At 44.7% G+C, this 12400-nt stretch overlaps 1 protein-coding gene across 1 annotated transcript; it reads left to right on the forward strand.

Moving 5' to 3' along the window:
* Positions 1 to 282: 282 nt before the first annotated feature.
* On the forward strand, positions 283 to 6805 carry T265_10497 (hypothetical protein; the record flags this gene model as incomplete). The annotated part of the gene is made up of 4 exons (XM_009176883.1): positions 283 to 351; positions 1325 to 1793; positions 4171 to 4344; positions 6203 to 6805. The coding sequence occupies 3 exons, from the start codon at positions 1536 to 1538 to the stop codon at positions 6272 to 6274; spliced, it is 504 nt and encodes a 167-aa protein (XP_009175147.1).
* Positions 6806 to 12400: the final 5595 nt, after the last annotated feature.

Genomic DNA, 12400 nt, shown 5'->3' on the forward strand with positions numbered 1-12400 from the left:
GATCATACCACTAAGCGCACACGTTTGAAACTTTGCTTTCAGGTTTTCGCAAAACAACAACAAGCTTTCCAATTCATCAATTTCGGGAAGCTATCATAACTGGACAGTACCGACTACCGCGCGCACTGAATCAATGCAACGTGGGCAAGGAGCACGTGGATGAAGCATGTTTAAGTGTAAAAGAAACGATGATTTTGGCGTTCAGAGCTATCTATCCGACTTCTTCACTGGGTCAGATGAATACCACCGGGTTCACTAGTCCTGACTGATGCTAGAAAATCCATGTCAGTAGACTGCGAATGCGATAGTGCACGCAAATCCCTCAAACTTCAAGTAGTAAAGAGTTTAAGGGTAGATCAAGAGCTCTGGTGAACAGTTACTAGATGGAAGAGAATTTTACCAGTTGAAGTAGCCTTGTCCGATACCACTTAATTGGGTCGACTGGCCACAGTAGAGCAACCTTCGTTGAAATGTCTAGTGAAAAAGACGATTCAGTAATTCATTCACAAGAACACCGACTAGAGCGATGAACCCAGGCCGTCCTAGAACAGTTTATCTGGTTTTGTGGAATACAGACGCTGGAGAAAGTTTGTACGCGTTAGCGGAATATTAACGATAGTCTCTTCCTGCAAAAGGAATTTGTACCTTTATGCAGGATTTTAAAAAATTATGACTTGGGAATACAGCGAGGACGTTTTGTATGACGAGAAAATTGACGGTGGATTCCTTCACCTATAACACTTGGTGCATAGGTGCCATGCTGCCACTCGAGGGAAGTTCTAGGGCCGATATAGTGCCAACTTGCCCAAGCGTAGGCAGGCACAGTCGAGATGCCTCGGTTGGGTTCGAGCGATGGGTCTTCCGGGTAGGAAGTTCGCGCACCAACCACTAAGCTAGTTTGAGCTTACTTTTTATACACAAATGAAAATCCACAATATCCCCATGTTTAGCTTGATAGCCCGATGCAAGCTATCATGATCATGGTTTTTTACCCATTCACTTTCCAGTAGTTCTCACCTGCTGCTGATGAGATAGTGTAACTTCCTGAACTTCCTGTATCCACGGAAGCCTGAAGTTAAATTCCGTTCACGAAGACTTGGACCCCGGCACTCGGGGCCGCGCGATAATAGCAGCAAAAAAACGGAGTCGGTTGCAGGATTTCTATGCTTTGAGGCGGAATCTAACATAAAAACGTTCTGGAAATGTTTGCTTTCCCCTAAAAAACCGAAAATTTCTCGAAGAGCGTCACGTGAACTATNTCACGTGAACATTTCCACGTTTTATTTTTGTTGTCACATATTCATGTTTCGTCATGGTTTTTCAGCTTCCAGCTATGTCTGAGTTCGACCCGGTAAGCGATTTTCTTTCACGAGAGCAAGAAGCTTTGGGTGAACTGTCAGGAGAACTCGATCTGAATCTTCCTGAGAAGAACGAAGATCGTAAGTGTCCCCGTTTTGTGAAAACTGACTCAAACCTTTGTAGCATTCTCGTCAAACTTTCCTCCACTTAATCAGTCGAATGGCGGACAATTCGTAATGTTGAATGGGGGCGCCAACAATCAAACCCACTCTACTTCTGTACCGACGATAGATCAGGATGGAGACGATGTATTTGCTCCAGGTACTCACAATGGCTTTGCACCAGGAGGCTCTGTTGAATCTTCGATGACCAATGGTTTTCGCACCCAGAATTCTATATCAGATACCTGGTGTGAAGAGTTCAATAAGCGAATTGCGCAAAAAGACGCGGAAGAAGAAAAAAAGCTTGCTGAGCTGCAGGCCTCAGGTGCTCATGTGAGTTTCCAGTAGCTTGTCATTTTGCTTCCCCAACACAATACGAAAAAACCCCGGCCATCTTAAAGTAATTTGAATAGGGTTTTGCATAAATCATCTATTGATAAACATTATCCACGAAAATGGCATGCAGACTATGCAAAGAAAGTGAATCTATGTGAAAATTTCGGGTGATGTATGTGCCGAATATCGATGTCGGGTTACCTTGGTACAGACTTGTGTCTGAAGTAAGAAGTTGATGATTGAACAACCCGTTCTCGATGACCAGTTAAGAAACGAAGGACATTAACTGTTTTGCTTCCTCACAGGGTCGAGTTTCCTCGCAAGAGTATGGACCCATTGTCAGATTTGGCGTTCATTCCAAACAGGCAGATGACAGTATGCTACGATCATATCTTGCGTTTATACATGCGTGAAATGGTTGTGATGCCGGTTTCTCATGTATAGTTTGGTCATCCTTATGCCTGCACTAGTCACGAAGTGCACACCTTCGACTCGGAAGTGGACTAGTACCAGGCTGTGAAGTGGTTGCGAGTACACACGTGCGAGTACACACATGCACGGCCTTGATCGATGAGCAGAATATCGTTCACCAATAGCTGGGGTAGGGTTCTTTTCTCATGCACGGCCTTGATTGATGAGCAGAATATCGTTCACCAATAGCTGGATCCCAAGTGCACCTCTGAGCGAACCGTATACACCAACAGCAACCTCCCGTAGTTTGCTGCCGTCGCGATGGGCTACCCTTGGAACCCAGTCAAAATGATCCTGCTTTGGGGAAAGGGGAGACTCTTGTTCGAGGGGATTGATGATATCTGTAACTCCATACGACGGCAGAACGATCCTTTTCATGTAATATACAATGTTTATTCTATTCATTATATATGGTATGCTGTTACATGGTGCCTTACTTTATTTATCCTATCTGTTTCCGGGTGATAAGCATAGGATACCACTGGGAGTCCTAATACCTAATCGGTCCACGAAATCACACCAACTGGATCAGGTATTTGACGTTTTTCATGGTCCTCAATTCACTCACCTTGCCACTCGCTGTTTTACCCCACTTCGTTTTTTTTATTGATTGTCATTAGACTTATCACTACGTAAAGAACACTTCGATAAATTAGTGAATGTGAATTTTTCACCAAATTAATGCTGGACTATCTGTTGTTAGTCACACCCGGGATTCGGACGCAATCTATCAGTGTCTATTTATCAATGTCGTATACTCCGCGAAATGCGACTGGTTTTTGTAACTAATCGGTCTTATACACTTGCACCATGATAGCACTTCTATCTAACTTTAAGAACTCCTTGATACCCGGCTTTGAAACGTCGGAGGATGAAGTGAGTTTACCAGATCTACTTTAGCTTTCCGAGGGGCGAGATGGTTCAGTGGTTAGAACGCGAGTTTACTGACCGAAAGGTCTGTGGTTCGAACCCGGCCTGTGCATCTCGGCTGTCTAGGCTTGGTCGACCTGGCAGTATCCCTCGTGTCTCCTTTCGCTCGCATGGCATCTGGGCACTGTGCATCTCGCTGTCTAGGCTTGGTCGACCTGGCAGTATCCCTCGTGTCTCCTTTCGCTCGCATGGCATCTGGGCACCGGAAGGGTACTATGGCTGAGAGATTCTTAGGTTACCAGATATGTGAGCCTGTGGCGGTGTTAGAAGTGACTCTCCGTGGCCATCGCCCTAAATATCAAAGCCTAAGAAAACATCTTAGCACATTGTGCAAATGCAAATGCATTCTGGTTTCGGCTTATTATTGATACAGCTCCCATCGGGAGAAACTTATAGTCTGTTCCGCTTGTGTGAACAAAGACTCGCCCTAATGTCCCGGATACTCTGGAGCTTCAAGCTCACAACAGTGCTAGAGGTGACTTTCTGTGACTATCACCACTAGCACTAGCTAACCATATGCGTATGCCTTGGATGCGTCCCCTGAGTGCTGAGGGTCGCCAGATGCCTGTTTGCATGCACTATTAGGCTCAGCTGTTCGGTTGTACCCACTTGAAGTGACAGCTATGGGCCACCAGTTTTCGGCATGCTGATCGCTTGAGTGCTACTTCCTCTTGCCACCCTCCGGTCTCATGCTCTCGAGTTTACACCTGGTACGGGGCGTCTAGGTGGGTGCGCATGCTGCTCAGCGCAAATTCTGTGTGGCACTACACATTGTGCGCGGTTGTCAATCGGCGTAGTTCTATGCAACAGGCCAATCCGGAAACAGATGCCAGCCTACTGTCTACAGCTTGAACTGTGTGACGGATGAACAATCGGTCAATACCGCAGTGAAACACTATTGCTGTTAGTTCTAAGAACTGACTACTAGACTCTGTGTGACACTTTTTATCGTTTACCCTTTTCCTTCCAACAGGACCTTGAGAATTGGTACAAGCACTATCGACAGCAGAATCAAATCCGATCGGCTGAGTTGCGTCAAAAGCAAAGTGAAGCAGTATCTGGAGAACAAAGACCTTCGAACGGCCCAAAACCAACTGTCAGTGATAGTAAGATGTGGGACCAAGTTTGTGGCATGTGTGACTTTCAGGTTAGTTCAACTGCTTTCCGGGGCTACTTCCTCCAGCCTAGACATAATAGGGTAGCGATGCCCATTGCCGGTTGTTGAATCTTTAGTTTTTCTTTCAACGGTTCAGTGACATCTGTCTAATGATCACAATATTTACAGCTCTGCTGCGTCTGTGTGCTACTCCATATGAATGCAGCTTCATTTGACTCAAAAATAACGAAAGAAAACCCCTCTCATTTGAACTTTGAATACGCTGGATGTTCTCGCACTTCATCTATTTTTCAAGTGGCGGTTGGGGGCGCAATCAGGCTTTTTAATGTAGAATTTGAGACATTGGATCCCTTTGTTCCGTTTGTTTAAGTGAGATGCATTCATCTTGAATAACCGCCACAATATCACAGTACGTCAGTTGTGGGATCAAAATGCTCATGCAAAATAACAGTTGAACGACTCAAGGACACAGTTTAAAGTCAGACAAACTGTTACTCGAGCATTACCATGGTGACCTGTCTTTGACATAAGGTATTTCGGACACATAAGATTGTTGGTAATAGTCTTAAGCAAATACCGAATTTAACAAAGTGTGGTTTTAGCGAAAAAGCAGTTCTCTTCTAGAAGGGCCACCTGAAGGGACAAACTAAAGCTGGTTTTCCTTCCGGGACGGCGATTCCTTCACAGGACGACTACTTCACTCCTAGATATCACTGACTTAAGGCCTTCTTCCTACAATGATTATTCTGTCTAGTAACAGCTTTCACTCGATACCGTCATGTTCTGGTTCTTGCTATCCAATCCTGGCCGTGGCAGCTAAGATGGCTTCCACGTTATCGAGTATACCTTTCCTTCTCGAAAGTAATTACTGAACCTTACGAAGAGGCATTCAGATTCACAGGTAGGGTTACAACAACTCTCTTTCAACTGACAACTATCCATTGTCATCGGGTGTTTCGTCGTTTGTGGATTCTAACAAACTACATCACACAACCTTAAAGTGCACACGTCGTTACTATACGCGTAGCTTTCAATATCCCGCAAGTCAGTAACTTTGGGGCCTAAGACGGGATCTTATAAGCACGGTGGCAGCATCTTGGATGTCGCCATCACACTTGAGACTGGATTGATTAGAAAGCATTTTGAATTGAGTGGTTACTTTTCATGTAAAGGGCTAACATTAAACGAAATAAGTTGCGCCCGCGAATTGAAAGAAAAAATGGCTACTTCGATAGTTTTGGGTTCCAAATAGCCCAGTGGTTAAGGCGCCAGTTTACGGACCGGAGGTCCCGGGGTTCGACCCAGCCTCTCCTGTCTAGGCTTGGGCTACCTGGCAGTATGTCAGCCTTCGTGCCTGCTTTTGCTCTCAAAGCAGCTAGGCACCGAAAGAGTGCTACTATTCTCAAATAACTCATCCCATTCCCGGAAAACTGTATGACTATTCAAAGCAACAAGAGAGCACAAAATCGAAAGAACACGAACTTTCTCAGCAATTGTTCAACCCACCTCTGGTGGGAATCGCTCAGACCGATGAAAGCGAACTCCTTGTAATGCGAAAAAAATTGACTACATAAAATTCAGCAAGCCCCCCTCCTCCACAGTGAGCGATGACTGAGCGGGCCTAAATCAGTAACTGCAAAAACTTGGACGTATCAGCCGCTTCATGTGTATGTCTTGTTGTCAGTTACCGTATCAAACCTCGTAGAGCCGGTGGATTACAAATTACCCTGGACGGGTTGTGTCTGCGAAGCTTTCCCCAGAAAGGTCTAGCGTGATTCAGGTGTCCAGGGATATAGTCACTGGATAGCACATTTTTGACGCGTTTTCTACACATGACTTTCACTCTCATTACTTATCTCGCACTTTTCTTTTGACTCTAATCGTTTAGGATAAACAGAAGCCCGCTACTGACCTCAGCCGAATGCGCGGAATTCTGCTGTCCTTGAAATCGTCTACCTAATCGATCGATGAGTTCACTATGGTCGCCTTATCCAACATTGACATCAGGTTCCCTGTTCCGATGCGTTGATTCATCGAGCTTTCTTTTGTTTACATGTTCTTTTTCCGGGGAAGGATCGTGTGTTGCCTCACGCGACATCAAGTGCCTTTTTGCTTCCCTTCGAAGTTGTAAGAAGATTCAGAGCCAATCAATCATCTGCTGCCTCATTCGGTTGCTGTTTCTGTTAGGCGACACAATACCCACCTATTTCGCTCGCGCACTTTGTTCTTGATACTTTTTCATCTTACTTTTCATTGTGATTTACGTTAATGCGGAACTTCTTGATCTACTCTGCGGCGCGACGAATCTTTTCGTGGGGTTGTTCAACTACCGTTTTATTGTTGTATCCATAACAATATACCATGCGGAGTTTTCGCTTGTTCTCTGTCTGTATCGTGTTTCGACTCTCGGTTGCGTGTGCATGGTTGTGTAGAAATGTTTACAGATTTGTTGATGAATGTCATAGATATACCACTCTCATAGGGAACCATGCAAACAGTGATATCTCAGACATGGTTTTACTCTGAACTGGATTGACTTGACGAGTGGATGTGTATGAATAGCTTTTTTGGAAGAAGACTAATGGAGTGAAACCTTATTTGCATGCGTGACTATCAGACAAGTGCGGATGTGCATATGTAATGATCGATGAAATAGTTCGACTGTGATCGATCATCGAGCTGTGCGAAAACCCGTGTGAGCGACGGTCATTTTGAGCAGACAATGTACGTATGTTTCACTAGCACCATTTTTGTCTCTGGGTGGTTAATTTGCAGCTGTTCCAGACAGATCTCGACAATAAAACCTACCGTACTGAACGATACTCATATAAACAAAAGGGGTCTATTTTCTACTGGATAAATACCTTGTTCTAACTGGATACCTCTTGGCTTCGTGATTTTCGGGGCCTGAACTAGCGGCGCTTCACCGGGATGCACACGTTCATATTGGTGATCTTGTCATCCGATTGGTGGGCATAAACTACGGTTGGATGAGTATTGCTGATAGCTGGCATGTACTCTCTGGATCAGCCAATCCCACTGATTTTTAGCATTGGTCAGTTTTTAACAACAATAACAGAATTAGAAATTATTAGTAATGAAACTATGGGCTTTACAAACGGAAATAATTTCACGTTATACCGTGTATTGCGCGATGTCATCACTCGGGTTACCTTATTCACTACCTGCGAGAGGATGGGTACGCGAAAACATGATCCTGTTGACATATCTCTTGTAGTTTCTCGACCTTGAAACCTGGCCTGCTTAATTGTCTTCAGTATCCGCAATATTAAGCAAGCAGAAACACAAGATCCTCTCTGTATGGATCTGTGTTGTTCATCAGAAACAAAGATCCAAGTTTATTAGCCTGATGGTCAGACAAACACTAACCTCGTTTTAATCGTTGTCACCGAGTTGTGCGAAGTTCGCTAGGTACTTGTGATGTTAACTAGACTGCACAGCGGTCATGTACCATGATCATATCGGTCCATTTCAAACCAAAACTGTTTCCGAAATATGCTTAGATGAATCCGATGAACTCACTCTGAAAGCGTTTTTGGTCTTTTTTAACTAATCTTGTCCAATAGAAGTTGTGATTCTAGGGAATTTGGATTCTACAAGAAATAACCAAAATGGATATGAAATGACATCATAGTTTGAGCGATTATCCTTCGTGCCAAATGAATGTCGTTTCAACCTAGCATTCAAATGGGCACGCACAAAATCTGACTAAACTATACCAACTTGTTTTTTATCTGTTGTTAGGAATTCCGCATTGAACATTGCACTTTGTTTTCTTTGAGCATTGTTTTGTTGTGGGCTATCGTGGTGTCCTTCATAAGTTTCCATTATGGTTTCGAAGTATAGTCGAAAAAATATAGAGTGCAATCTTGGTTTGAGTGCCTTTATTACGCGACAAACGTTTTACGTCTTGTCGAGTACACGCCAGGTGAAGGTAGAGCCACACCGTTCCACTGATTATTCCAGAGCCGCTGATTGTTTCCTCAAACAGCAGATATCTTGTCAACTTTTTTCAGGACTAGACAGACCTTCTGTTCCAAATAACCGGGCATCAGATGGTCAGTAGCCAAATTTAGTCGGTTTATCACTGAAAGTCGCGGAATGTTCCGAGAGGAGTGCATCCTACTGTGCAAATGAAATTGTATGGCTGTATTTTCTCCTCTCTAGGATTACTGTTGCTGTCCAGCCTTGAAAACTGTGATATTCATAACGCACTCTCCTTTTGACGTCCCATTCGACCTTCTCGCCATGAGTTTACATTTTCGCTCGGGACCCATTGGGACAGGCGATTTTTCGTTAGTTTTCGTAGTCATTTGGGATTGAGGCCATAACTTTTTGTAGGCCCTTTCCTGTCCGTAGGCATAAGATCGTGCAGGTTCAGGTTGTGCTCCGCTTCGTATGTTGTCCTTCCTGTGCGTGAGTGTCCACTTGTGCTACCCACCACTTATCCGGAAAATCGCAGTTGCTCCATGAGTCACGCGCTACCTGTGACTTTAAATGCGGAGGAACCAGCCGTACATTGCTCTCCATAGGTGGCGGGTTTCGCTTGATCCGACACGGTCCACAATCAAGTTCGCATCCGATGGACCAGTTGAAAAACTACTTGCTGTTTACTACTACTATTATCGTTTGTTTTTTTATTAGCATGGTCACAACCATAGAAATTAAATGCAAGTGATAAGTGTGAAAGGGTTACAGTAAAATATTAGATAAAACAAGGGAAGCGTCCCAGTTGAGGACCTGCCACCAAGAATTCCAATCAGACAAGGTGAATCCCAACGTATGTAAGAATGTTTGGTATGGAAACACGCGTGTAGAGACCAGCAACCGAAGAGAAAACAAACAATCTAAACGCCATTCAAGGCGTGGTAAACGCTAGCACAGTCACTACTCACACATCAGGCACAAAGTGTCCATCATACTGGTTCAAGTGTAAAAATCAATGGCAATAATGAACACTCAACGCCATGTACCACGCATAAGTGTCGTAAGTAGGCAGAGAGCCCAAAATGGCAAGCCTACACAAGTCACTGATTGTGACCTTAGAAAGTCCTAGCCCAATAACAGCCTTGCCGGATTGAAGATATGAGATGATCATCGGTTGGCAGACCAAAAAGTGGATATCACAATTGATTACACGTATGGCCGAGATTATGGCGAGCGAATATTCATTGGCACCATACTTCCGCTTTTTCTCATTCCACAGTCAGTCCGCGCCCATCCGAGACTATGCTTACGTCTATCACAATTGCCCGGCGCTCCCGAATAGCGATTAGGCCAGGGTTGATGAAAGACGCCGACGTAGATGCTCTCAACTCCTCGAAGATCGTGTATGCCAGGTGGCGGAGAGGTTTTGAGAGTTCCCTTGCAACCCGATTATGACGAGCACATCTGATATCATGCGTGATCCAGCAGACTGCAGAATATGCACCAAATTCCTTGATTGGCTACAGTTTCGTCGACAGACTATCGTCTGGCCACCGCGATCCCGCTGGGAGCTTCTAACTCACGTCCTAAGTAGTTTGTACCGGAGCTGGACACCTTGGATAAATATCCGAAGAAACCATCGTTCAGGAAACATAAACCGTCGGTTCGAGAGAAGAACCGATTAACCCTCGTGAACCGCGACTATCAACACAAATCACTATCGCTTTCGTTTTTTGAGCGGTGATCTTTATACCAGCTCTTCTCAACTCGACTGTCAGCGAAGGTAAAACCATCCACTAGGGTGTAATTGAACTGGTATCCCAGTTGCGGCCTCGACATTCCAACAGCCTCATAAATTGCCATGATGAACAGCAATCGGGAGAGTGGATCTCCCTGCCTCACACCTCTGTGGCAGTGGACCTCGGGAAAACTGCTACAGCATTCTCATAGGACTGTGTGTTGTATCGATCTAGGGGTGACGGTCCTCCAAACGCCTCGGTAGATCTGACGATAGTGTCGTTTGAAACCGAATCCAACGCTTTCGAGATATCAACAAGCGCCAAGCTGAGGTTAGAAGCAGTCGTTGAAGGTTGACGAAGCAGGGCATGTAACAGCGATGTAGCTTCTAAACAACCGTCTCGATGTAGAAATGCACACTGGAGTGAGGGTAGTTATAATCTACGACTCCAGCGATCAGCGAGTACCTTATGAAAGCATCGGGCAAGAATGGGTGACACGGAGATCCGTCTCAGTTGATCCAGTGAAGTCGGATTCGGGACCTTTGGGATTAGGGATGCGGCGGAAAACCCCAGAGTAAGTTGAAATACCCAACGAGCTTTTGGCATTCAACCGGCGAAGCATCCTGGGTGGGTGAAGTCGGACTCGGGACCTTTGGGATTAGGGATGCTGCGGGAAACCCCAGAGTAAGTTGAAATACCCAGCGAGCTTCTGGCATTCAACCGGCGAAGCATCCTGGGTGTGAGTTTGTTCAGACCTGGGGACCAATTACCATTTAAACGGATCATACAGAGGACTTCATCACCTGTAATTAGCTCGATCAAACTCCAATCCGATGGTAGCACTGCTCCACTTGGTTGGCTATCCACGTGTTTTGGAGCTGAGAGCATCGTTGTCAGCATCGTCATGAGCGCAAAAAGCGCATACCGCAGCGCTGGGCAAACCAATTTGGACCATCTGATCTGTTTATACGTCGATTCCAAGGGAAGATTGACCCACTGACATGCCAGTCGTCTACGAATCTGTCAATCCGAATACAAAGTTAGGGATGGTCTTTAACTTTCTAGCTAGCTCTTTCGCTATCTCTGCTCAGCTTCTTTATGTATCCTCACTGGCCAAGTGTGGGGGCGTATACTACTGACTAAACACGCAAGTAACGTTTGGTCAGTTTTCACAGCGCTGTCTCTACATCTGATGGAAGGTTGGTACGGACATTATTTAACCGCTTTGCCGTGTTCGTTCGTGATTGTTTAGTGATCAGTGAACAACCAGGAAAGTTCTAGAGGACGTCTGAGTATCTTCACATTTCAAAGACTGTGCAAAAGAGATTTTTGCTTTTACGTCTACTCGTTCAGCTGCAGCTGAACCTTTTGGTGCCTAACTGCCATACCCCCAGAATGAAGCTTGTAACCGTTTAGTTCGTGTCGGCCAGGAAACAACTCAGAACTGGGGGCGTTCTTCCTTCCACAAGTAGCTTAAAGTCTTAAGCATGCTGTTCACCGCGTCGCCTCATATGAGTAACTAGTAGAAGATTTGATTGTTTTGAACGTATCGTATTTCATATTTTAGAAGGTTTGTAACTTGAAATTTTGTTTGTTCACTCCAGTCGTCATTAAATTTCCATGACAACACTTCCTATTTATTGGATGAATCCATCCAATCTTATATGGCTTGTGATTTACTGATCTGTCGTGCTGTCCCACTTTGGCGATAGGTTCTCCAACCGAACCCGGGCAAATATGGTTGACCAGTCTACTTTGCTTCTTAATAGACTTAAGGTGAATAGGATTTTGCATTGTAATGCATCTTCCAGAAACTAGTCAAAGCCATTGCTTGACACATATACTGATTTCACGCTTACCAGTTTGGCTGGTCGATCCACAAACGAAGCCATAAGGAGCATGCTGCTTGGGTTGCAGTGGAATTTCAACCAGAATCATCCGAAAAAGTGACTGTTCGTTTATACAGCGTCCACTTGTTAGCAAGATCGTTCCTTACAGGGGCTAAGCATAGAGATATTCATACTTGCAACAAAATTATTGGACCACTCATGTTCTCCATAACTTTATTACTGATGAATGAAACGGAACAATTTCTGATTAGTATATGACGGACTCCAAGGTTTGCAGGATCATTTCTTGAAGAAATTAGCTTAAAGCACAAAACTATGGGAGGTGGCCACGCTAGCATTACGCGCCTATCCCAGGGCGCCGTCCCATCAAACGAATTTTTAATGATATATTGCAGTCCTTCCTCCCCGAACCCATATGAAGAGCTATGTTGTAGTTTTAGCGATTGCTTGAATGGCATTTCGATTGGTGTTTTCTTCTTTGAGCGTTTCACAGGAACGCCTAACTCAATTTTCGAATCAGTATGTTTTTATATGGTCTTGATCAGCCTG

The sequence above is a fragment of the Opisthorchis viverrini genome, assembly GCF_000715545.1.
Source record: "Opisthorchis viverrini unplaced genomic scaffold opera_v5_375, whole genome shotgun sequence".
In the NCBI taxonomy this organism is placed as follows: Eukaryota; Metazoa; Platyhelminthes; class Trematoda; order Opisthorchiida; family Opisthorchiidae; genus Opisthorchis; species Opisthorchis viverrini.